This window comes from Scyliorhinus torazame, chromosome 3 (assembly GCF_047496885.1).
Source record: "Scyliorhinus torazame isolate Kashiwa2021f chromosome 3, sScyTor2.1, whole genome shotgun sequence".
Classification (NCBI taxonomy): domain Eukaryota; kingdom Metazoa; phylum Chordata; class Chondrichthyes; order Carcharhiniformes; family Scyliorhinidae; genus Scyliorhinus; species Scyliorhinus torazame.
Genome location: NC_092709.1, coordinates 142,379,858 through 142,405,525, shown reverse-complemented (window position 1 = coordinate 142,405,525; position 25,668 = coordinate 142,379,858). Strand labels below are relative to the sequence as shown.

The window sequence follows — 25,668 nt, the reverse complement described above, 5'->3', positions numbered from 1 at the left end:
GGCGAAGAAGTTTGCTAGAGACAATGGATTGGCAGGAGAGGGAGGACATTGAACTTTGGAGGAGGTGTTGCTGGGGAATTTTTTTTTCTACAGTTATTGGTATTATTTCCTGTTTCTCTGGGAGGGGGGCTCAGAAAAGAGGGGAATCAGTGGGGAGTAAGATGTTTGGTGCCAAGGCCAGGGGCTGCAAGGCTAGCTGGGCAGGCTAGTTTGCGGGAGCGCAGTGGGGGGTGCGCAGGTGATTAGTGTGTTGGGGGGGGGGGGAGATTGGGATTGGGATTGTTTTGTTTGGGGGGGGACTGATGACTGGGGTGGGGCGGTTGAAGTACAACAGGAAGGGGGGTCTATGACGTTGGCCATCCGAGGGCGGGCCTGGAGGGTTTTGTGATGCGGACTGGGGAGAGGCCCAAGAGGGGTTTTGGTTGATTGGCCAGAGGGTGAGACATCCCGCCCCGTTCAGAGGAGCTCCTACAATGCCAGGAACACGGGGAAGACAAGCATTCCCAGCCCACGGGCCCCTGCAGGATAATATACAATAATTTCAAAGAGAAGAATTCTTAAAGCCTCCAAAAGAATCTGGAGATATAGAGGGGAGAGTATGGAGGTTGAATAAGTGTGTTTACAGGTTAAATGGTGAATCCAGCATCGGCGTACCCCCGCCTCAGGTTTCCCAGTAGAATCATAGAATTTACAGTGCAGAAAGAGGCCATTTGGTCCATCGAGTATACACCAACCCTTGAAAAGAGCACCCTACTTCAGCCCACATCTCCACAACCCAGTAACCTCACCTACCCTTTTTTGGACACTAAGGGCAATTTAGAATGGCCAATCCACCTAACCTGCACATCTTTGGACTGTGGGAGGAAACCGGAGCACCCGGAGAAAACCCACGCAAACTCAGGGAGAATGTGTAGACTCCGCACAGACAGTGACCCTAGCCAGGAATCGAACCTGGGACCCTGGAGCTGTGAAGCAATTGTGCTAACCACTGTGCTAACCTGCTGCCCTGCATTCAACGGGAATCATGTTGACGACGGCAGGACAAGTAAATCTCGCTGACGGGCCGCCTCCACTGCTGAAAAACATGTGGCGGATTGCTGGGTAAATCCCATCCAGTGTCCCATTGTAGCCAAAAATGTTATGTTTCCATTTCTGCCTTTGTTTGAGCCAATTCTGTTAATGACACTATGTAGCAACCTGTGGCTACAGCTCAGCAACCTTGCTGGTTACACTTGTTGCATTTACCCACATGTATCATAGCTGCTGGCAAATTATTTTCATCTGTTCCCACAGGACTAGTTAACCTCTTTGTGAGGACATTATTGGCCCCAGCCAAATGCAAGTCCAACCCACACATTTTCTACTGATCCTTGGTGCCTTGAATTGATCCCAATCTCTAGGAGTCAGAAATCCTTGCTCCTGTTCCATTTTACTCGCCATGCATAAACCAGGCCCACCCGGCTGCTCACGAACTCAATAACATTCTGTAAATACCATCTGACCTCCTGGGCATTTCTTTTTTGTAAAATATATTTATTCAAATTTTTCAACAGATTTTCAACAACCCCCCCCCCCCCGCCCCCCCAACAAAAAGAAAGAAACAAGAACACAACAATCAAAAATTATACATTGGATTTCCCCTATATACAATAACCCCCGATATGGTATTTAAAAACACCAATAGGGACCCCCACCCACCCACCTAAACGCCCCCCAAAAGAACCCGCCCCCTCACTCCCCTCCTCCCCCTGCCCCTGGGTTGCTGTTGCTGCTGACCTCCTCCTCACGCTCCGCGAGATAGTCTAGGAACGGTTGCCACCACCTGAGGAACCCCTGCACAGACCCTCGCAAGGCAAACTTTATCCTCTCCAACTTGATGAACCCTGCCATGTCATTGATCCAAGCTTCCACACGAGGGGGCTTTGCATCTTTCCATAATAGCAAAATCCTCCGCCGGGCTACCAGGGACGCAAAGGCCAGAATACCGGCCTCTTTCGCCTCCTGCACTCCCGGCTCGTCCGTTACCCCAAATAATGCCAACCCCCAGCTCGGCTTGACCCGGGCTTTCACCACCTTGGACATAGTCCTCGAAAAACCCCTCCAAAACCCATCCAGTGCCGGGCACGACCAGAACATATGGACGTGATTTGCCGGGCTTCCCGAGCACCTCCCACATCTGTCCTCCACCCCAAAGAACCTACACAACCTCGCCCCTGTCATATGCGCTCTGTGAGTAACTTTGAACTGTATTAGGCTGAGCCTGGCGCAAGAGGGGGAAGAATTAACCCTACTCAGGGCATCAGCCCACAGACCCTCATCTATCTCCTCCCCCAGCTCCTCCTCCCACTTGCCCTTTAACTCCTCCACCGAGGCCTCCTCCTCTTCCTTCAGCTCCTGGTAAATCGCCAAAACTTTGCCTTCTCCAACCCATACACCCGTCATCACCCTGTCCTGAATCCCCTGTGCCGGGAGCAGCGGGAATTCCCTCACCTGCCTCTCACAAACGCCCTCACTTGCGTACCTGAAAGCATTTCCCAAGGGTAGCCCAAACTTCTCCTCCAGCGCCCCTAGGCTCGCAAACGTCCCATCGATGAACAGGTCCCCCATTATTCGAATCCCTGCCCGATGCCAGCTCCGAAACCCATCATCCATCCTTCCCGGGACGAACCGATGATTCTCCCGAATCGGGGACCAAACCGAGGCTCCCACTTCGCCCCTGTGTCGCCTCCACTGCCCCCAGATCTTCAGCGTCGCTGCCACCACCGGACTCGTGATGTACCTTGTCGGCGAGAGCGGCACCGTCACCAGTGCCCTCAGGCTTGTGCCCACACAGGACGCCATCTCTAGCCTCTTCCACGCCACCCCCTCTCCCTCCATTTCCAACTTATGGATCATCGCCATATTGGCTGCTCAATAATAGCCACACAAATTCGGCAGCGCCAGCCCCCACCCCCCACCCCCGTCCCTGCTACGCTCCAGAAACACTCCCTTCACCCTGGGGGTCTTATTCGTCCACACAAAACCCATGATGCTCCTACTTACCCGTTTGAAAAAGGCCTTGGGGATCATAATGGGAAGGCACTGGAGCACAAAGAGAAACTTCGGGAGGACCATCATTTTGACCGACTTCACCCTACCCACTAGTGAGAGCAGCAGTACATCCCATCTTTTAAAATCCTCCTCCATCTGCTCCACCAACCGCGTCAAATTGAGCCTGTGCAGGGCCCCCCAACTCCTAGCTACATGGATCCCCAGATACCGAAAGCTCCTTTCTGCTCTCTTCAGCGGTAGCTCGTCTATCCCCCTTCCCTGGTCTCCTGAATGCACCACAAACAGCTCACTCTTCCCTACGTTGAGTTTGTACCCCGAAAAGTCCCCCTCCTGGGCATTTCTTGGAGTCTTCCATTTGCAGCCAGTTAATTGTTTCTTGGCTGAATTTTATAAAAAAGATAGCCTTGGTACAATTTCCTCCTCCGCTTTGAATCGTGCCACGCAATCTTATTCCTAACTCATCTAAAAGACAAAACCGGGACTCTAGTGCACTGCTTTAATATTGAGCGGAAGTGTTGTGAAGTTGGTTTTGATACCACAACCTTATAATCCAGAAATAAAAGTACTACACCTGAGCCAAGTTAATGTTTGGGCGTGTTTGGCGGGGTGTTTCTTGGCAGCTGCAGCGGGGACAATCACCCCTCTATTAAATGGCACTTTGTCGGTTTTCTTTGGCCCTGGAGGGGCTTCTTCCCGTCGAGGCCACACTTAGGCAGCCATCCTGCACTGGAGAGCTGAGCACGAACGCAGGACCAGCTCCTCACAGATCGGGGCGTCATTTTGGACAGCTGCACTGATTTTTAGACACCCCCCCCCCCCCCCCCCCACACACACACACATTCAGCCTCCCCCGGCTTTCAGGAACCCGCCCAACCTTTTCTGGGCCCCTCAAACCCCCCCCTCATCCCCACTCTTATGGGCATAACCACCACCCCCCCCCCCCCCCCCACCACCACCACCACCCCAGGTCCAACTCCTGGCACTGCCAACCTGACACCCACACCTCTTGGTGCTGCCAGCTTGGCACTGTCAGGGTGCCTGGTGACACCACAAGTGTACCAGGCTGGCAGGGCAAATGTGCTGAGGTGCCAGTGAAGTGCCACGATACCACCCTGCCCTGTCCCCAACCATCTGAGGGGTCTCCAATGGCCTACGACACCCACCACCGAGGTGCCATCATTCCTGATCTATGTTTGTGGAAACCAGTGCTAAAGGGCACCCTGGCAAGGTCTCATAGGCATGGCCATTGACTCCCTGCTGCCAGGTCAAAGCAGTGTCTGGGTATTTAAATGAGCCTAATTGATCATTTAAATATGCAGATCACACCAGACGGAACTAGTCAGGTGACTTGTGATGAGCCCAGGGCAGAGACTGATTTGGGGCTCTAGCACGATTCACCCGTTGTGCCCAGATCCACGCTGGGCTCAACATAATAATAATCGCTTATTGTCACAAGTAGGCTTCAGTTAAGTTACTGTGAAAAGCCCCTAGTCACCACATTCCGGCGTCTGTTCAGGTAGGCCGGTACTGAATTGAACCTGCGCTGCTGGCCTTGTTCTGCATTACAAGCCATCTATTTAGCCCACTGTGCTAAACCAGCCATGGTTGCCGAATCGCACCCACAGTGTAGTAAGGGTAGAGCGAGACAATGTTGCAAAAGAGGAATTCAGTGACATTTTCAGAATCAGTCCCATAGGTGGCCAACCCACCTACCCAGCACATCTTTTTGGGTTGTGGTGTTGAGACCCACGCAAACACGGAGAATGTGCAAGCTCCATGCGGACAGTGACCCAGGGCCAGGATCGAACGGGGTCCTCGGCGCCGTGAGGCAGCAGTGCTAACAAGTGCACCACCGTGCTGACCATGCATGCTGTAGTCAACGGAACCTTAGAGTTTCTGAACCCCTTTCTCAGCATTTTCACGGGATAGGATTAGCTCAATGACTCTTCTTTTTTATATAAATTTAGAGTACCCAATTATTTTTTTCTAATTATGGGGCAATTTAGCATGGCCAATCCACCTAACCTGCACATTTTTGGCTTGTGGGGCTGAAACCCACGCAGACAAGGGGAGAATGTGCAAACTCCACACGGATAGTGACCCAGGGCCAGGATTCGAACCCAGGTCCTCAGCGCCACGTGCCGCCCTATACATGCTGTGAAAGTTGATGTTTTTTTCTTTCTTATTGTCTTTTATGATTGTAGTTTTGCTTACAATTCTTCTGGTGTTGTAATCATCCTTTGAATGTATTGTGTCTTCTAAATGTATGCAGGGTTCACATAAGAACTAGGAGCAGGAGTATGCCATCTGGCCCCTCGAGCTTTGGGATGTGGAGGTGAGACCCACTCTGACAGGGGGAGAATGTGCAAACTCCACATGGACAGTGACCCAGGGCCAGGATCGAACCTGGGTCCTCAGCGCCATAGGCAGCAGTGATAAACACTGCACCACCTTGCTACATCTAGAATGTATGTGACCATAAATACCCCAGTGGACTATACAAGTGTACTCGATTCCCTTTCGGGGTTTCTTCCACTTGTGCAATATTCCAGAGAGTGATGGAAGGTATCCTCCTGGGGCTACCCAAAGTGGCAGTATACCTGGATGACATGCTCATTATGGGGGCCACTGAGACAATCTGGAAGAGGTCCTCAGATGATACACCCAAGCGGGTGTCCTCCTGAGGAGGCGAGGCAAATGTGTCTTTCAGTCAAAGGCGGTTACATACTTGGGTTACCACATGGACAAAGATGGCGTGCACCCTGTGGAGAAAAAAGGTGCAGGCCATAAATGGAGCTCTGCTTCCAGAATACACAACCGAATTTAGGTCATTTTGGAGGCTCCGTTACTATGGGAAGTTACAGAGGCTCATGCGTCCAGAAGGTTTTTTAAATTAATTCAAGGGATGTGGGCTCTCTGGCTAGGCCAGCAATCATTGATCATTCTAATTGCCCTTGAGAAGGTAGTAGCGAGCAGCTTTCGGGAACCATGTGGAGTAAGTACACCCACAGTGCCATTAAGTAGGGAGTGCCAGGATTTGACCCAATGACACTGAAGGAACGGCGATAAATTTCCAAATCAGGATGGTGAGTGGCTTGGAGGATATAGGTAAATTGTTAAAAACCAAGATTTAAAAATATTATATCTGTAGGAAAGTATACTGTGAGAACACATCAGCTTTTCAGAAGTCAGACTACAAATGTCACAATGTAACAGAGTAAGCACAGCCAGTAAGTTATATACCAGTGTGAGTGATGGTAAGGACCACTATTCATCCCATTCTCCTGCCTTCTCCCCATAACCCCTGATCCCCTTATACATAAATAATAAATTAACAGCCTTCATCAACACAAAGGCAAATATACACACCCACTCAAGACAAACGAACCAACCCCCCCCCCCCCCCCCCACCCCCCCCCCCCCCCACCCCGCGGGTTGCTGCTGCTGCTGACCATCTTCTAACGTTCTGACAGGAAGTCTAGGAACGGTTGCCACCGCCTGAAGAACCCTTGCACCGATCCCCTTAAGGCAAATTTCACCCTCTCCAATTTAATAAACCCCGCCATATCGTTGGTCCAGGATTCCACGCTTGGGGGCCTCGCATCCTTCCACTGAAGAAGAATCCTTCGCTGGGCTACCAGGGACGCAAAGGCCAGAATTCCAGCCTCTTTCGCCTCCTGCACTCCTGGCTCCTCTGCCACCTCAAATATTGCGAGCCCCCAGCCCAGCTTCACCCTGGAACCTACCACCCTCGACACCGTCCTCGCTACACCCTTCCAAAATTCCTCCAGCGCTGGGCACGCCCAGAACATGTGGGTGTGGTTTGCTGGGCTCCCTGAGCACCTAACACACCTGTCCTCACACCCAAAGAACCGGCTTATTCTTGCCCCGGTCATGTGAGCCTTATGCAGCACCTTAAATTGTATGAGGCTGAGCCTCGCGCAAGAGGAGGAAGAGTTCACTCTCCCCAGGGCATCCGCCCACATCCCCTCATCAATCTCCTCACCCAACTCCTCCTCCCACTTACCCTTTAGCTCCTCCACCGAGGCCTCTTCCTCCTCCTGCATCACCTGATACGTTGCCGAGATCGTCCGCTCTCCAACCCACACCCCCGACAGCACCCTGTCCTGGACCCTGCGTGGTGGCAACAGTGGGAACTCCACCACCTGCCGCTGAACAAACGCCCTTACCTGCATATATCTGCAGGTGTTCCCCGGGGGGGAGCCCAAACTTCTCCTCCAGCTCACCCAGGCTCGTGAACTTTCCGTCCATAAACAGGTCCCCCATCCTTCTAATACCTGCCCTGTGCCAGCTCAGGAACCCTCCGTCCATCCTCCCCGGGACAAACCGGTAGTTCCCCCGAATCAGGGACCACATCGAGGCCCCCACCTCCCCCTTGTGATGTCTCAATTGCCCCCAAATTTTGAGGGTAGCCGCCACCACCGGCTCGTGGTGTACCTCATTGGAGGAAGCGGCAGCGGCGCCGTCACCAGTGCCTCCAGGCCCGTGCTCACACAGGACGCCATCTCCAGCCTCTTCCATGCCGCCTCATCCCCCTCCATCACCCACTTATGCACCATTGCCACGTTGGCGGCCCAATAATACCCACAGAGGTTAGGCAGCACCAGCCCCCCCCATCCCTGCACTGCTCCAGGAACACCCTTCTCACCCTCGGGGTCTTCTGCGCACACACAAGCCCCATAACGCTCCTGTTAACCCGCCTGAAGAAGGCCTTAGGGATCAGGATGGGGAGGCATTGGAACAGGAACAAAAACCTTTGGAGCACCGTCATCTTAACTGACTGCACCCTACCCGCCAGGGAGAGTGGCAGCACGTCCCACCTCTTAAACTCCCCCTCCATCTGCTCCACCAGCCTCGTGAAGTTAAGCTTATGTACGGCCCCCCCAGCTCCTAGCCACCTGGACCCCCAGGTACCTGAAACTCCTCTCCGCCCTTTTTAGCGGGAGCTCACCAATCCTCCCTCCTGGTTCCCTGGGTGCACTACGAACAACTCACGCTTCCCCATGTTAAGCTTGTCCCCGGAGAAATCTCCAAACTCCCTAAGGATCCTCATCACCTCCAGCATTCCCCCCACCGGGTCCGCCACATAGAGCAGCAAATCATCCGCATAGAGCGACACTTGATGCTCCTCCTGCACCAGCCCCCTCCAGTTCCTCGACTCCCTCAATGCGATGGCCAGGGGTTCAATCGCCAGTGAAGAGAGTAGGGGGGACATGGGACACCCCTGCCTCATCCCCCGGTGTAGCCGGAAATACTCTGACCTCCTTCTGTTCGTGGCCACACTCGCCACCGGGGCCTCATATATCAGCCTCACCTACCTGACGAACCCCTCCCCGAACCTTTTCAACACCTCATCCTGTAAGTTTTAATAAGATCCCCCCATATCCTTCTAAACTCCAATGAGTACAGACCCAGATTCCTCAGCCGTTCTGCATACGACAAGCTGTTCATTCCAGGGATCAATTTGTGAAACTCCTCTGGGATCATTTCAGGGCCAGCACAACTTTCCTTAGATACGGGGCCCAAAACTGCTCACAATACTCCAAATAGGGTCTGACCAGTGGGCTGCTTTGTTTTGGATTGTGTCCAGTTTCTCGAGTTGTTGGAGCTGCGCTCAACCAGGAAATAGGGGAGTATTCCATCACACTTCTGACTTATGCCTTGTAGACTGGGGACAGGCTTTGGGAAGTGTGGTGGTGAATTACTAACCACAGGATTCCTAGTCTTTGATCTGCTCTTGTCACCACAAATTTATATGGTGAATACGGTTTAGTTTCTGGTCAATGGTAACCCTCCAAGATTTTGATAATTTGGGAATCAGCAATGGTAATGGCATTGAATGTCAAGGAGAGAAGATTTGATTCTCTTTTGTTTTAGATGGCCATTGCCTGGCACTTCTGGTTGAAGATTGTATTATTATTATTAGCAAATACTTCAGGGTTGCACTAATGTGCTGGGCTACCCCATCATTGAGGTTGGGAATATTTGTGGAGCCTCCTCCTTCAGTGAGTTGTTTAATTATCCACCACCATTTATGGCTGGATCTGGTAGAACTGCAAATCTCAGACCTGAACCTCTAGTTGATGGGGTCACTTAGCTCAGTTTATCACTTGCTACTAATGCTGTTTGGCCTGTAAGTTGTCTTGTGTTGTAGCATCACCAGGTTGGCACCCCATTCCCATACCAGCTCCCCGAACAGGCGCCGGAATGTGGCGACTAGGTGCGTTTCACAGTAACTTCATTTGAAGCCTACTTGTGACAATAAGCGATTTTCATTTTATTTTTCGGTATGCTTGGTGCTGCTCCTGGCATGCCCTCCTGCACTCTTCATTGAACCCGGGTTGATCCCCTGGCTTGATGGAAATGGTAGAGTCGGAGATATGCCAGGCCATGGGGTTGCAGATTGTGGTTGAATACAATTCTGTTGCTGCTTATGGCTCACAGCACCTCATGGATGCCCAACCTTGAGTTGTTACATCTGTTCAACATCTATCCATTTTAGCACGGTAGTAGTGCCACACATGATGGAGGGTATTCTCAATGCCGAGATGGGGCTTTGTCTCCACAAGGACTGTATGGTGGTCACTCCTACTGATACTGACATGGATAGATGCATCTGCAGCAGGCAGGTTGGTGAGGATGAGGTCAAGTATGTTTCTCCTGGACAGCAAGGTGGCACAGTGGGTTAGCGCTGCTGCCTCACGGCACAGAGGTCCCAGGTTTGATCCCGGCTCTGGGTCACTGTCCATGTGGAGTTTAACCCACACAATCCAAGGATGTGCAGGCTAGGTGGATTGGCCATGCTAAATTGCCCCTTAATTGGAAAAATGAATTGGATACTTTACATTTTTAAAAAAGTATGCTTTTTCCTATTGCTGGTTTCCTCAGCATCTACCGCAGGCCAGTCCAGCAGTTATGTCTTTTTAGGACTTGGCCAGCTGAGTCAGTAGTGGTGCTGCCAAGCCACTATTGGTGATGGACATTGAAGCCCCCCACCCAGACTCCTTGCCACCCTCAGTGCTTCCTCCAAATTGTGTTCAATGTAGGGGAGTACTGATTCATCATCTGAGGGGGAATGGTATGGGGGTAATCAGCGGGAGATTTCCTTGCCCATGCTTGACCTGATGTGATAAGACTTAATTGGGACACGAATCAATGTTGATGACTCCCAGGGCAACTCCCTCCCGACTGTATACCACTGAACTGCCGCCTCTGCTGGGTATGACAAAGTGCTAATGTGGCTCGTTTCTCTCTGCTGCTTCCTCTTTCTCACAGTTGTTCCTCATTTGATGATGCTTGTTACTTGGCGGTTTCACAGTGTTTAGCTCTGTTGCTTCACAGCACCAGGGAAACAGGTTCAATTCCCGGTTTGGGTCACTGTCTGTGCGGAACCTACATATTCTCCCCGTGTCTGACTGGGTTTTCTCCGGGTGCTCCAGTTTCTTCCCACAAGTCCAGAAAGGCGTACTTGTTAGGTGAATTGGACATTCTGAATTCTCCCTCAGTGTACCCAAACAGGCGCCATAGTGTGGTGACCAGGGGATTTTCACAGTATCTTCATTGCAGTGTTAATGTAAGCCTACTTGTGACAATAATAAAGATTATTATTATGCTCCTCTTCCCTCCCCCCTGCAAAGGCAGGCAGGCCCCTCCTTAATGCAATGTGGAGCAATACATAGCAGACCACATAGATGTATAACTCTTGTTCTGGGGGTAATTTTAGGGAGTATCCGTTCCCCTCACTTATCCCCAACCTCAACAGCCCAGTGGCCTAAACCTGTTACTTGAGGCGTCATACTGTGTGATCCCGATTGTGCCCTGGCTTGGACTGTTTGCGCTCTTTAGGCTGAGTAAGGTTGTGCAGGAAGAATCATCAACCAGATCATCAGAGGTATTCCTTGTCCCACAGCAGCCTTCCTGTCACCTTCTTGACAGGGTCGAAAAGCAGGGGTATGTTAGAGTGAGAATTAAAAACTTTATAGTTGCTCCCCATGTAACTTGTAATAATAATAATAATTTTATTGTCACAAGCAGACTTACATTAACACTGCAATGAAGTTACTGTGAAAAGCCCCTAGTCGCCACATTCCGGTGCCTGTTAAGGTAGAGGGAGAATTCAGAATTCTCAACTGGTACGGGAATTGAACCCGTGCTACTAGCCTTGTTCTGCATTACAAACCAGCTGTCTAGCCCACTGAGCTAAACCAGCCCTGTCAACCTGCCCTATGCTGTTCCTGTGATGACTGTACATTGTAGAGTGCTGTACATTGAGTGTATACAAATGTGGTAGGCTTGTGTTCTGGTGCCCCAATGTCACATACATTTCACACAATCAATCAATCATGCCCTGCATGTAAGAAAAGTCAGTTTCTGCTCCAAAACCTTGAACTCTATCCTGTTCAATGCTAAAGTTCATCAATGATGATGTTCTGCTTAGCCTTGCAAAGATGACATTAGTTGAAATGAAAATCGCTTATTGTCACGAGTAGGCTTCAATGAAGTTACTGTGAAAAGCCACTAGTCGCCACATTCCGGCGCCTGTTCGGGGAGGCTGGTACAGGAATTGAACCGTGCTGCTGGCCTGCCTTGGTCTGCTTTAAAAGCCAGCAATTTAGCCCAGTGAGCTAAACCAGCCCCAATTGCCTACCTAATGTAGCTGTGAACTGCAAACTGAGAGGAGTGGTTGATAATTCTTATAGCTAAGTGAAGGCATCCAGCAGAGCAAAATTCAGAAATGCTGTGGTGGCGAGGACCAGAGGTATATCATGGGCCCCCAACCTGGTCCAATAGGCAACATTCTGTTGTAGGAAGTTGCAGAGATTTATGGCACCCCATCAGAAGGACAGCCCTCAGAAAAGGCAAGAAAGATGACTCGCAACCTGTGCATCCTACGTACTGGAGGGAGCTGGATTGGGGAGGCTCCCAGTTCAAGTTGCCAACTCTGTTGAACGGAGGAGACGTGCCCTTGGAGGTGTCATCGCAGGATCTCAAATACGTGCACAACTAACACGTGAAAGTATTCAGAGAAAAAAATTAAAAATGTTTTTTAACATCCCCATAAAGGATAACCTTGGTGGCGTGGCGACCCAGTCAGCATTGATTTATTTTCAGTAAGTGCTGAGTCGGTGTGAAATGCTGAAGGTTTGAGTCCAGAGTTGAGAAAAAATAGTGGGAATGGTAAGAGTTCTGAAGTAAAAAAAGAAAACGCTGCAAACGCACAGCCAGCTGAACAATATATTTCCGTCAAGAGACCTCTTGACATTTTAACCAAAATCTGTTTCCTTTCCAGACTGTAGCTCGCTCGGCACCTGCAGCATTTCCTGTTCCAATCCGGATTGTCATTCGGTTCAGGCCCTTGAGTCAGAGCGGTCGCGCGTGCGTGCAGCTAGCCTGTTAGTGCGCAGCCGCAGGACGGGGCAGTGTCCCCGGGCCGGGTTGCAGTGGCTGAGCGTGGGCTTGGCCTGGGCGGGGGTTAGCGCGTGTTGAGCCGCTTGTCAATCAACCAATCAATCAATCAATCACTCACTCACTCACTCACTGCTACTGCCGGGCAGTGCGCCACTCGCAGCAGTGCAGTTCCTGTGAGTGACCACCGCCTCCCACTGATCCTCTCCATTGTGTTTACAATGGGTACCCGGCTTGGGGTCATTTACACGTTCGGCATCCTTTGCATTTTCTTGTTAATTGCGAGCATTGCCCTCCTCGTCACTAACGTCTTCCTCACTGTCGTCCAGAATTACGTTAAAAAGGTAAGGGCTGGGAGTATTAACATTTTTGCGCTATGTGTAGCAGAGGGGACCTACAGAAATGAATTCCGCCTTGCTAACTTTCATTTCCACCTGTTTAATGTTTTGACTTACCCTGGTGATGTAACACCGATTGTTTTTGGTTGACACTGACAAGGAGAAATTAACAATAGGGGTTGTTATTATCAATGAATTACTGCTATAATGGATACTTTTGTTATTTATTGGGCTTTGTTCCAGACTGCAACAAAAGCCGACATGCTTAAATACAGCAGAATATTCTGACCAATTAAACACGTTGCACAACAAGTCTGGAATGAAGACTGTAATGCAGAATTGGCGATTAAGACCGGATACTGTAGAAATGTTCTTTATTGTTACCGAAACCGAGTGTGATGGATTTTATTTTTAATTTAATTTGTTTGTCTACTGATTTGTCACTTATCCAGTTGGGAATGGGCAGCGCAGTTGGGAGTGTTGAGTCATGGGACTACGATGACTCGCCAGCAATGCATGTTCAAGTGTCTTTGGAAAGTCCCAATGTGTTTCACCAGTGAGAATTGGATAATAAATTAATTTGGAGAGAGACATGTCTGGAAACTTTATTGAAAATGTTTAGTTTTGAGATTTTTTTTTTTTTGAAGGGTGTGTAGATACAGGGTGGGTGTTTCCTAGGGCAAGGCTAAGGATGCTTCCAATATTGGGGTGAAGGGGAGTCTATACAAAAGGTTGGAGTTACATAGTGCTGTTTCTTTTTAAGAAATTGATTTTGTTTGTATGAATTTCATTGGTGTGCTGCGTATTTAATTTTTAACTGATGTCAAATGGAAACTAGCTATTTTAAATTGGCATATTGCTATTATAATAGACATTTTCAAGTGGGATTTTTGAATCCTTTGGTGAGGACTGAGAAAAAAGTAATGAGGGTAATTCTGTGACTTGGAACTTTATGCAAATGACTGTTTGAAGATAATTGTATGGAAAAAACCCTTGTGCCCTTTACCTGTTCTCAATTAGCAGATGTCCTTTAGGTGTATCCCAGTACTTAGATCTGTTCACAGTTTAATGTTTATACTGATACTTTCAAGTGGCAAAGTATCCCAGTTTTGCCAATGAGACACTTGTTTATATGTTTCTTTTAGTTTTCATTATCTATTTACACAAAATTAACTTTAATCCCTTTACCTACCCACTTAAGTAATCTAGATCCTCTTAAATGTTGTGTCATTGTGTTGCATCTGTTAATTTCTTTTTAAACAAATTAATTTTTATGTGCTAATGGTTTCTTTTTTAAGAGGGAGCTGAATCTTTTGATTTTGGGATTGTAGCTTTAAATGTAAGGCAGACTGAAAAGGAGTAATGTGACCTGTTGCTGGTGTCTGCCTGACAGTAAGACTGGGTGATTTCACTGTTTGATAAGGTTCAGATTGTTTCAGTGAGAGAGAGGTGCAAGGTATTGAGACCTGGAGATGATAGTACAAAGCATCGATCCTGAATCTCCCAAAGTCCTAGAAAGGTGTTATAGATATTAAGTTGGATGTTTCATGATCAAAAATGTTAATGAATGGGTTAAGAAACATTCCAATTAAATGTCTAATTGATCCAATATTGGCACTTGTATGTAAAGAGGCTATAGGTGGCCTTAAAGGCATGTGATGTGATAGAGTTTGGTGCTGTGTTCCAAGAAAAATAAATGTTTGGGAAAAGGAGCAGAACTCTTGACTCTTTACTCCACAGCAGCCAGAGGCTAGCTAACAAAAAATGGGGTCCGTAGCTATTGTTGCTACTTTTATTAACAAATTACAAACCACAAGCTGAGAGTATGTTCCCTGTATTGACCAAATGACCACACAACCAGTATGTTAGTTCAAAAGACAGATTATTAAACACAAGACTTATCTCTCTGTGCAATGACTTATCGACTAAGATGACCTTTACTTAACTTCTGGATGACCGACTCTGTGCAGGTAAATAAGACCTTTATCTGAGTCCCCACGTGTGTTGGCTAGAAATCGTCCGGTTCGTCTCGGCTGCGGCTTGTCTCTTTCAGGTAGCAATCATGGGTCTTGAACTTGGCTGGTCGTTATGCTGCAGTTGGTGTGGGCACAGGCCGGTCCCAAAAGAGATCGATCCCTAGTTGCACAGGGCCTCTTATCCTTCTCCTTTTGGGTGGTGCTAACTCAGGATCTAATGGATCGATAGGGTGATCGAGACTCTAATCTATTTTGGCCAATTAGGGGCGGGTACATCGATGGCTGAGCGGTTCCTAGTTACCATTGTTCCAAATACGTATGCCCTTCCAAATAAGGGGAAGTGGCGCTGGTGAGTGTGCTACTGGTGCTATTCCTTGATTTGAGTCTATTGTCCTGGGGAAATCGATGATGAACATAGTGCAGAAGGAGGCCATTCGGCCCATCGAGTCTGCACCGACCCACTTAAGCCCTCACCTATCCCAGTAACCCCTCCTAACCATTTTGGTCACTAAGGGCAATTTATCATGGCCAATCCACCTAACCTGCACGTCTTTGGATTGTGGGAGGAAACCGGAGGAAACCCACGCAGACATGGGAAGAACGTGCAGACTCCGCACAGACAGTGACCCAGCAAGGAATCGAACCTGGGACCCTGGCGCTGTGAAGCCACAGTGCTATCCACTTGTGTTACCGTGCTGCCGTGATTGACCTTTAACAGGTGCAAGTTTCAATTCGGTATTGTTTTCCTTTTGTACAATGACAGCTGTGTACTGTCTGTGTCCCAACTTGACCACAATTAGAACATAGAACATAGAACAATATAGCGCAGTACAGGCCCTTCGGCCCACGATGTTGCACCGAAACAAAAGCCATCTAACCTACACTATACCATTATCATCCATATGTTTATCCAATAAACTTTTAAATGTTGGCGAGTTCACTACTGTAGCAGGTAGGGCATTCCACGGCCTCACTGCTCTTTGCGTAAAGAACCTACCTCTGACCTCTGTCCTATATCTATTACCCCTCAGTTTAAAGCTATGTCCCCTCGTGCCAGTCATTTCCATCCGCGGGAGAAGGCTCTCACTGTCCACCCTATCCAACCCCCTGATCATTTTGTATGCCTCTATTAAGTCTCCTCTTAACCTTCTTCTCTCCAACGAAAACAACCTCAAGTCCATCAGCCTTTATCCTCATAAGATTTTCCCTCCATACCAGGCAACATCCTGGTAAATCTCCTCTGCACCCGCTCCAAAGCCTCCACGTCCTTCCTATAATGCGGTGACCAGAACTGTACGCAATACTCCAAATGCGGCCGTACCAGAGTTCTGTACAGCTGCAACATGACCTCCTGACTCCGGAACTCAATCCCTCTACCAATAAAGGCCAACACTCCATAGGCCTTCTTCACCACCCTATCAACCTGGGTGGCAACTTTCAGGGATCTATGTACATGGACACCTAGATCCCTCTGCTCATCTACACTTCCAAGAACTTTACCATTAGCCAAATATTCCGTATTCCTTCCAAAGTGAATCACCTCACACTTCTCTACATTAAACTCCATTTGCCACCTCTCAGCCCAGCTCTGCAGCTTATCTCTATCCCTCTGTAACCTGCTACTTCCACACTATCGACAACACCACCGACTTTAGTATCGTCTGCAAATTTACTCACCCACCCTTCTGTGCCTTCCTCTAGGTCATTGATAAAAATGACAAACAGCAACAGCCCCAGAACAGATCCTTGTGGTACTCCACTTGTGACTGAACTCCATTCTGAGCATTTCCCATCAACCACCACCCTCTGTCTTCTTTCAGCTAGCCAATTTCTGATCCACATCTCTAAATCACCCTCAATCCCCAGCCTCCGTATTTTCTGCAATAGCCTACCGTGGGGAACCTTATCAAACGCTTTGCTGAAATCCATATACACCACATCAACTGCTCGACCCTCGTCTACTTGTTCAATCAACTTCTCAAAGAACTCAATGAGGTTTGTGAGGCATGACCTACCCTTCACAAAGCCATGCTGACTATCCCTGATCATATTATTCCTATCTAGATGATTATAAATCTTGTCCCTTATAATCCCCTCCAAGACTTTACCCACTACAGACGTGAGGCTCACCGGTCTATAGTTGCCGGGGTTGTCTCTGCTCCCCTTTTTGAACAAAGGGACCACATTTGCTATCCTCCAGTCCTCTGGCACTATTCCTGTAGCCAATGATGACATAAAAATCAAAGCCAATGGTCCAGCAATCTCTTCCCTGGCCTCCCAGAGAATCCTAGGATAAATCCCATCAGGTCCCGGGGACTTATCTATTTTCAGCCTGTCCAGAATTGCCAACACCTCTTCCCTACGTACCTCAATGCCATCTAATCTATTTACCTGGAGCTCAGCATTCTCCTCCACAACATTATCTTTTTCCTGAGTGAATACTGACGAAAAATATTCATTTAGTATCTCGCCTATCTCTTCAGACTCTACACACAACTTCCCATCCCTGTCCTTGACTGGTCCTACTCTTTCCCTAGTCATTCGCTTATTCCTGACATACCTATAGAAAGCTTTTGGGTTTTCCTTGATCCTTCCTGCCAAATACTTCTCATGTCCCCTCCTTGCTCGTCTTGGCTCTCTCTTTAGATCCTTCCTCGCTACCTTGTAACTATCCATCGCCCCAACTGAAACTTCACACCTCATCTTCACATAGGCCTCCTTCTTCCTCTTAACAAGAGATTCCACTTCTTTGGTAAACCACGGTTCCCTCGCTCGGCACCTTCCTCCCTGCCTGACCGGTACATACTTATCAAGAACACGCAGTAGCTGATCCTTGAACAAGCTCCACTTATCCAGTGTGTCCAACACTTGCAGCCTACTTCTCCACCTTATCCCCCCCAAGTCACGTCTAATGGCATCATAATTTCCCTTCCCCCAGCTATAACTCTTGCCCTGTGGTGTATACTTATCCCTTTCCATCCTTAACGTAAACGTCACCGAATTGTGGTCACTGTCCCCAAAGTGCTCACCTACCTCCAAATCCAACACCTGGCCTGGTTCATTACCCAAAACCAAATCCAATGTGGCCTCGCCTCTTGTTGGCCTGTCAACAAACTGTGTCAGGAAACCCTCCTGCACACACTGTACAAAAAACGACCCATCTAATGTACTCGAACTATATCTTTTCCAGTCAATATTTGGAAAGTTAAAGTCTCCCATAATAACTACCCTGTTACTTTCGCTCTTATCCAGGATCATCCTCGCCATCCTTTCCTCTACATCCCTAGAACTATTTGGAGGCCTATAGAAAACTCCCAACAGGGTGACCTCTCCTTTCCTGTTTCTAACCTCAGCCCATACTACCTCGGAAGATGAGTCTAACATCCTCTCCGCCACTGTAATACTGCTCTTGACTAGCAGCGCCACACCTCCCCCTCTTTTGCCTCCTTCTCTGAGCTTACTAAAACACCTAAACCCCGGAACCTGCAACATCCATTCCTGCCCCTGTTCTATCCATGTCTCCGAAATGGCCACAACATCGAAGTCCCAGGTACCAACCCATGCTGCCAGTTCCCCTACCTTATTTCGTATACTCCTGGCATTGAAGTAGACACACTTCAAACCACCTACCTGAACACTGGCCCCCTCCTGCGACGTCAAATCTGAGCTCCTGACCTCTATACTCTCATTCTCCCTTACCCTAAAACTACAATCCAGGTTCCCATGCCCCTGCTGCATTAGTTTAAACCCCCCCAAAGAGCACAATTCCCATTATCCTTTGCGGGCGGCCATTTTAGATGGCCACACTATCACACCACATAAATTCATAAGGCACCTTTTAATATAAGAAAGTGTCTCAAGGTGCTTCAAAGGATCATTATTAAACAAAATTTGTCACTGAGCCACAAAGATATTAGGGCAGGTGACCAAAAGCTTGGTCAGAGAGAGGTTTTAAGGAACATCTTAAATGAGGAAAGTAAAGTTGAGAGCAAGCGGTATCGGGAGAAATATCCAGAGCACTGCCTTGGCAGCTGAAGGTAATGGTGAAGCAATATGGTGCTCAACGCCATGGTGGCACAGTGATTAGCACTGCTGCCTCACAGCTCCAGGAACCCAGGTTAAATTCCGGCCTCGGGTGTCTTTGTGGAGTTTTCACCTTCTCCCCCTGTCTGAGTGGGTATCCTCCAGGTGTTCTGGTTTCCTGCCACAGTCCAAGGATGTGCAGGTTAAGTGGATTAGCCATGATAAATTGTCCCTTAGTATCCAAAAGGTTAGGTGGGGTTAATGGGTTATGGGACTAGGATGCTCTTTCCAAAAGCCTGTGCAGACTCAATGGGCCGAATGGCCTCCTTCTGCAATGTAGCGATTTTTATGGATTCTGAACCTCATTAGGGCCATGGGGTTGGAAGAGATTAGCGATGGGGGAAAATTGAGGTCCTGGAGAAATTTGAGAACCAGGATGAGAATGTTAATATTGAGGACTTGTGGCGTTACGTAGGGGGGAGATGTGAATAAGGTGGCTCCTGCTAGAGTACTGCACCGTTTCCCCTTTTCTCTTAGTTTCAGGGATATTTTCTTTTTAAAACCCACAATTAATGGGATATCGATCCTATATAGGTAAAATACCCAGAAAAGTCATGGGGAAGTTCGTAGATGGAGATAAAATGGCTGACACGGCCATCCGAATGGCTCTGGTGAAGATCAACGAAAACGTGAAAGCCCATGGAGCCACGATAAAAGATATGGAAGTGGCCCTTTCGAGAAGCAATGATCAGATTGCCTCACTGTAAGCAGAGATGTCTCGGGTTGCTGAAGTGACTAAATCGCTCAAGTTCAACGTTAAATGATTTAGAGAATTTATTCATGAGGCAAAACGTTCAAATTGTGGGGCTGTCAGGCAGGATGCAAGGCCCCAACGCCCACTGTGGGGGAGGTGGGAGGTGGGGGGGGGGGGGGGGGGGATTCCCATACCCTCCTGAGTTGGACGGAGCCCACCTCGTCCTGAGGATCCACCCTGTGCAATAATAGTGAAGTTCCATAGCTTCAAAGAGAGTGGGTTCTGAGATGGGCAAGGGAGCGTCGTGACTTCAATGGGAAGGCCATGCCGTTCAGTTGTACCAAGATGTCGGAGTGGAGCTGGCAAAGAAGAGGATGTGGTGTACCCAGCGTGGTTCAGGGTGACTTTCCAGGAAAGGACTATTTATTTGCTGTGCGGGAGAGGTGGCCGTACCAGCCTCCCCGAACAGGCGCCGGAATGTGGCGACTAGGGGCTTTTCACAGTAACTTCATTGAAACCTACTTGGGACAAGAAGCTATTATTATTATTGCTCCTTTGTTTTTAAAATATATATATATATTTATTCAAATTTTCAACAAAACACTGCAACCAGAAAAAAAAGAATAACGCACAAAACAAGAAAAAATTGTACATGAGATTGCCACCAAAATACAATAACCCCCATTTAACAAATAAACAGGCCAGTAAGGAAAACGCCCCACTCTAACCTAAACAAAGCAGAACCCCCCCCCCCGGGGTTGCTGCTGCTGTTGACCACCACCTAGTGTTCTGCGACAAAGTCTAGGAACGGTTGCCACCGCCTGGAGAACCCCTGCACAGACCCTCACAAGGCAAACTTTATCCTTTCCAGCTTGATGATCCCTGCCATATCGTTAATCCAAGCTTCCACGCTTGGGGGGCTTCGCATCCCTCCACATTAGTAGGATCCTTCGCCGGGCTACCAGGGACGCAAAGGCCAGAACTCCGGCCTCTTTCGGCTCCTGCACTCCCGGCTCGTCCGATACCCCAAATAGTGCTAATCCTCAGCTCGGCTTAACCCGGGTGTTCACAACTTTGGACATAGCCCTCGCAAAGCCCCTCCAGAACCCCTCCAGCGCCGGGCACGTCCAGAACACATGGGCGTGATTTGCTGGGCTCCCCGAACATCTCAAACATCTGTCCTCCACCCCAAAGAACCTACTCGTCCTCGCCCCTGTCATATGCACCCTATGGACAACTTTGAACTGCATTAGGCTGAGCCTGGCGCAAGCGGAGGAAGAATTAACCCTACTCAGGGCATCAGCCCACAGATCTTCATCCAGCTCCTCCTCCCACTTACCCTTTAACTCCTCCACCGAGGCCTCCTGCAGCTCCTGACGATCGCCGAGACCTTGCATTCTCCCACCTATACACCCCAAATCACCCTGTCCTGAATCCTTCGTGCTGGGAGCAGCGGAATTTCCCTCGCATGCCGACTCACCAACGCCCTCACTTGCATGTACCTGAAAGCGTTTCCCGGGAGTTAACCCAAATTTATCCTCTAGTGCCCTTAGGCTCGCAATAGTCCCATTGATGAGGTCACCCATTCTTTTAATCCCAGCCCGATGCCAACTCAGAAACCCACCCAACCATCCTACCTGGAACAAACCTGTGGTTCTCTCGTATCGGGGACCAGACCGAGGCCCCCACCTCGCCCCTATGTCGCCTCCACTGCCCCCAGATCTTCAGATTCGCCGCCACCACCGGACCCATGATGTACCTTGTTGGCGGAAGCGGCAACGGTGACATCACCAGCGCCCCTCAGACCCGTACCCACACAAGACGCCACCTCTAGCCTCTTCCACGCCGCCCCCTCTTCCCGTACATGTCAGTTTCCGGATCATTCATGTGTTTTCTTGCTCAAATGCCCCCCAGAGAAACCCCCCCCCCCCCCCCGGGTTGCTGCTGCTGCTGTCCGACCTTCATCTAACTCACCGCGAGATGGTCTAGGAACGGTTGCCACCGCCTGTAGAACCCCTGCGCAGACCCTCAAGGCAAACTTAATCCTCTCCAACTTTATGAATCCAGCCATATCATTTATCCAGGCCTCCAGGCTGGGGGGCTTCGCCTCCTTCCACATTAGCAAGATCCTTCGCCGGGCTACTAGGGACGCAAAGGCCAGAATGCTAGCCTCTTTCGCCTCCTGCACTCCCGGTTCGTCCACTACTCCAAATATTGCTATCCCCCAGCTTGGCTTGACCCGGACTTTCACCACCTGAGATATTGCTCCCGCCACTCCTCTCCAGAACCCCTCCAGTGCTGGGCATGACCAAAACATATGGACATGGTTCGCCGGGCTCCCTGAGCACCTTCCACATCTGTCCTCTACCCCAAAGAACCTACTCAACCTCGCCCCCGTCAAGTGCGCTCTGTGGACCACCTTAAATTGTATCAGGCTGAGCCTGGCACACGAGGAGGAGGAATTAACCCTACCTAGGGCATCAGCCCACAGACCTTCCTCGATCTCCTCCCCCAGCTCCTCCTCCCATTTACCCTTCAACTCTTCTGCTAGCGCTTCTCCCTCTTCTTTCAACTCCTGGTGTATTTCCGACACCTTGCCCTCCCCGACCCATACACCCGAGATCAACCTATCTTGAACTTCTTGTGCCGGGAGCAACGGGAATTCCCTCACCTGTCACCTCACAAAAGCCTTCGCCTGCATATATCTAAAGGCATTTCTCGGGGGTAACTCGAACTTTTCCTCCAGTGCCCCTAGGCTCGCAAACGTGCCGTCGATGAACAGGTCCCCCATTCTCGGGAATAGGCTTTATGGACGTGGGAGAGAAAAGAAAATTCCCTGGCCATCGGCCTGGCAAACCTCCACGGATTCATACTCCCCATCTGGTCCATAAACCCCCTGAGCACCTTGGCCTCAGCCGGCCTCTTACCCGTCCTGGACCTGGAACGGTCCAGTGCTGGGTCCAGCACCGTGTTGAAGTGCCCCCCCCCCCCCCCCCCCCCCCCCCCCCCCCCCCCCCCCCCCCCCCCCCCCCCCCCCCCCCCCCCCCCCAATTATCAAGCTCCTTGCCTCCAGATCCGGGATCCGCCCCAACATACGTTTCATAGATCCGGCATCATCCCAATTCGGGCATATACATTCACCAGTACCACCCGCACCCCCTGCAACCTACCACTCACCGTCACGCATCGACCTCCATTATCCGCCACAATATTTATCGCCTCAAACGACACCCGCTTCCCCACCAGTATCGCAACCCCTCTATTCTTCGCATCCAACCCCGAGTGAAAGACGTGCCCTACCCATCCCTTTCTCAGCCTCACCTGATCTGCCACCTTCAAGTGTGTTTCCTGGAGCATGACCACGCCTGCCTTCAGTTCCTTTTAAGTGCGGGAACATCCGGGCCCCTCACATTCCATGTTATCAGGTGGATCAGGGGGCTACTGCCCCCTCCCCCCCCCCCCCCCCCCCCCCCCCCCCCACTGCTGACTAGCCATCGCCTTTGTTTGGCCATCCACGTGCCCGCGCCTCCCGCACCCTCCTGTCCCCCAGGCGGTAGACCCCCGTCCCAACTCCCTCTTCTACCTCCAGCTCCCCTTTGGCCAATACAGCAGCAACCCAGTGTCCCTCCCCCCCCCCCCAGCCAGATCAGTGTCCAGCCATTTTGCTCCCCCATTACACTCCCGTAAGACAGCTGACCCCGCCATTCCAACGACACCCCAGTGTGGGTATCCTCCCCCTGTCGGTCAATGTGCGCTCTCCTCCAGCACCACCCTTCTCCTCTCCAGGCCCCGCCCCTCCCTTCCTTAGCTCGGGAAAAAAAGCCCGCGCTTTCCATCCGGGCCGGCCCCGTCTCCTATGGCGCAGCTCCTTTTTCTGCGACCTCGCCCCGGCTCGCCATGCCCGGGCTTCCAACCCCCACCTTTCATCAGTGGGAACCTGCCCCTGCAGTACCCATGCCCACACTCTCTCACAGCCCCCACATCATATCCACTCACCCCTTCCCATTTCCCCTCTTCCCAACCTAAAACCAGAAGAAGAACACCCCCAAAATACAGTAAACACCCCCCCCCCCCCCCCCACAACAAACCCTTAGTTCAAGTACAGCTTTTCAGTCTGAATAAAGGTCCACGCCTCATCTGGCGTCTCAAAATAGTGGTGACGGTCCTGAAACGGGACCCACAATCGAGCTGGCTGCAGGATTCCAAACATTCACCCCCTTCCGATGGAGAACCGCCTTGGCCCGATTAAAACCAGCCCTCTTCTTGGCCACCTCCGCACTCCAGTGGTAGACACGGATCTCCGTATTCTCCCACCTGCTGCTCCGTTCTTTCTTCGCCCATCTCAGGACCCACTCTCTGTCCATAAAGCGATGGAACCTCACCACTACAGCCCTTGGCGGCTCATTGGCTTTAGTCCTCCTTTCCATGACTCGATGAGCCCCATCCAGCTCCAGGGGCCTCGAGAAAGCTCCCGCGCCCATCAGCGTGTTGAGCATTGTAGCTACATATGCCCCAGCGTCGGACCCCACCACTCCTTCAGGGAGACCTAGAATCCAAAGATTCTTCCTCCTCGACCTGTTCTCCAGGTCCTCAAACTTCTCCTGCCACTTCTTGTGTAGCGCCACATGTGCCTCCAACTTCACCGCCAGGCCTAAAATCTCGTCCTCGTTCTCGGATGCCTTCTGCCGCACCTCTCGAATCGCCGCCCCTTGGGCCTTCTGGGTCTCCACCAGCCTTTCGATCGACGCCTTCATTGGCGCCAGCATTACCGCTCTCGGCTCCGCAAAGCAGTTTTTAAGGAACTCTTGCTGCTCCCGCGACCACTGCGCCCACGCTGCTTGATCTCCACCTGCCACCATCTTGCTTTTCCTCCCCCGCTCTCTCCGTTGCTCCAAAACCACTTTTTTGATCGCTCCATTCCTGGCCCACTCCATACAGTGCTGGGGGAACCTTACTATCACTCCCACACTGGGAACCATCATACAAGAGCTCCTCAAAAGGGCCCAAAAGTCCGTTCTTGGCGGGAGCTGCCGAACGTGCGACCTACCTAGGCATAGCAGCACCCGAAAGTCCAATTGCTCCTTTGTTAAGAAGAAGGCGATGTTGGGATGGGCATGTTGAACTGTTGGTGTTCCATGTTTATTTTTGCATTTTCCAGCTCTTGATGGGGTTGAATTTGTTTACAGTTTGGGCTTGGATTTGGGGTTTAGTTTTATCTGGGTCTGATTGTTATGCAAATATATGGCTCCATGTTGGAGCTCAATGGTTTATGGGGTTTTAGTATTTTGTTGTTGTAACCATTTTTCTTCACTAATCTCCCTGCCATGATTTTGCTAATGGGAGCAGTGTTGATAGGTTGACTGCAGCTCATTCTAGTCAGTTTTTAGATGATGAGCTTAGTGTTCTGGTTTTGTTTAGGTTTAGCTTTGTTAGCAGTAGATTTTAGTTTGTGTTCGCCTTGCATTTATTTGTATGCATCTTGGGTTTGGTAATATCAGAGGACGGTGCCAAGCGATTGTGGGATTAGTTTGACTGTGCCTGCAGATTTTTATTTATTCAGTCTTATGATTTGGTTTGGCCATCTTTGGTGGGCCTGGTTGCTGTACCTGTTATGTATCTGTCAATCTATCTTGGTGAAAATGGTGACTCCAGATTGAGGGGGGTGGGAGACCCCCAATTCGTTTGGTCACCTGGAACGTCAGGGGATCGAATGACCCAGTGAAATGGTCAAGAGTATTTGCTCACCATAAAGAGTTTAAATTCAAGGGGTGGCACAGTGGTTAGCACTGCTGCCTCACAGCGCTGAGAACCCAGGTTCGATCCCGGCCCTGGGTCACTGTCTGTGTGGAGTTTGCGCATTCAGACGGCGATAGCGCTGGGGTCCTCTGTTAAGTGGAGAAGGATAAGTCGTGGAGGGGTGGAGCATCGGATGTCCCTTTACTTGGATGTTACAGGCCTAGTACCCTCAATGGACGAGATAATGAGGCTGCTTGGGAGTTTTGGCTGCTTCTCTGGGGACAAGTTGAACTTGGACAAGAGTGAATGCTTCCCAATCAACCTCCCGAGGAGGAGAGCCCGACTGGGGACACAACCTTTTCGC

The 25,668-nt window shown here is 50.1% G+C and overlaps 1 protein-coding gene across 4 annotated transcripts in view; it reads left to right on the top strand.

Annotated features, from left to right (window-relative positions):
* The first annotated feature begins 12,467 nt into the window (after positions 1 to 12,467).
* The window catches only part of scarb2c (scavenger receptor class B, member 2c), a 144,351-nt gene continuing 131,150 nt past the window's right edge, over positions 12,468 to 25,668 (top strand). For 2 of the 4 annotated variants that reach the window (XM_072496317.1, XM_072496316.1), the window contains exon 1: positions 12,469 to 12,821. In XM_072496317.1, coding sequence (XP_072352418.1) covers positions 12,699 to 12,821 — 123 coding nt within the window. In that variant the 5' untranslated portion in view covers positions 12,469 to 12,698. Of the gene's footprint in view, positions 12,822 to 25,668 lie in introns of all 4 variants that reach the window. The other 2 variants (XM_072496315.1, XM_072496318.1) reach the window with 2 other exon arrangements.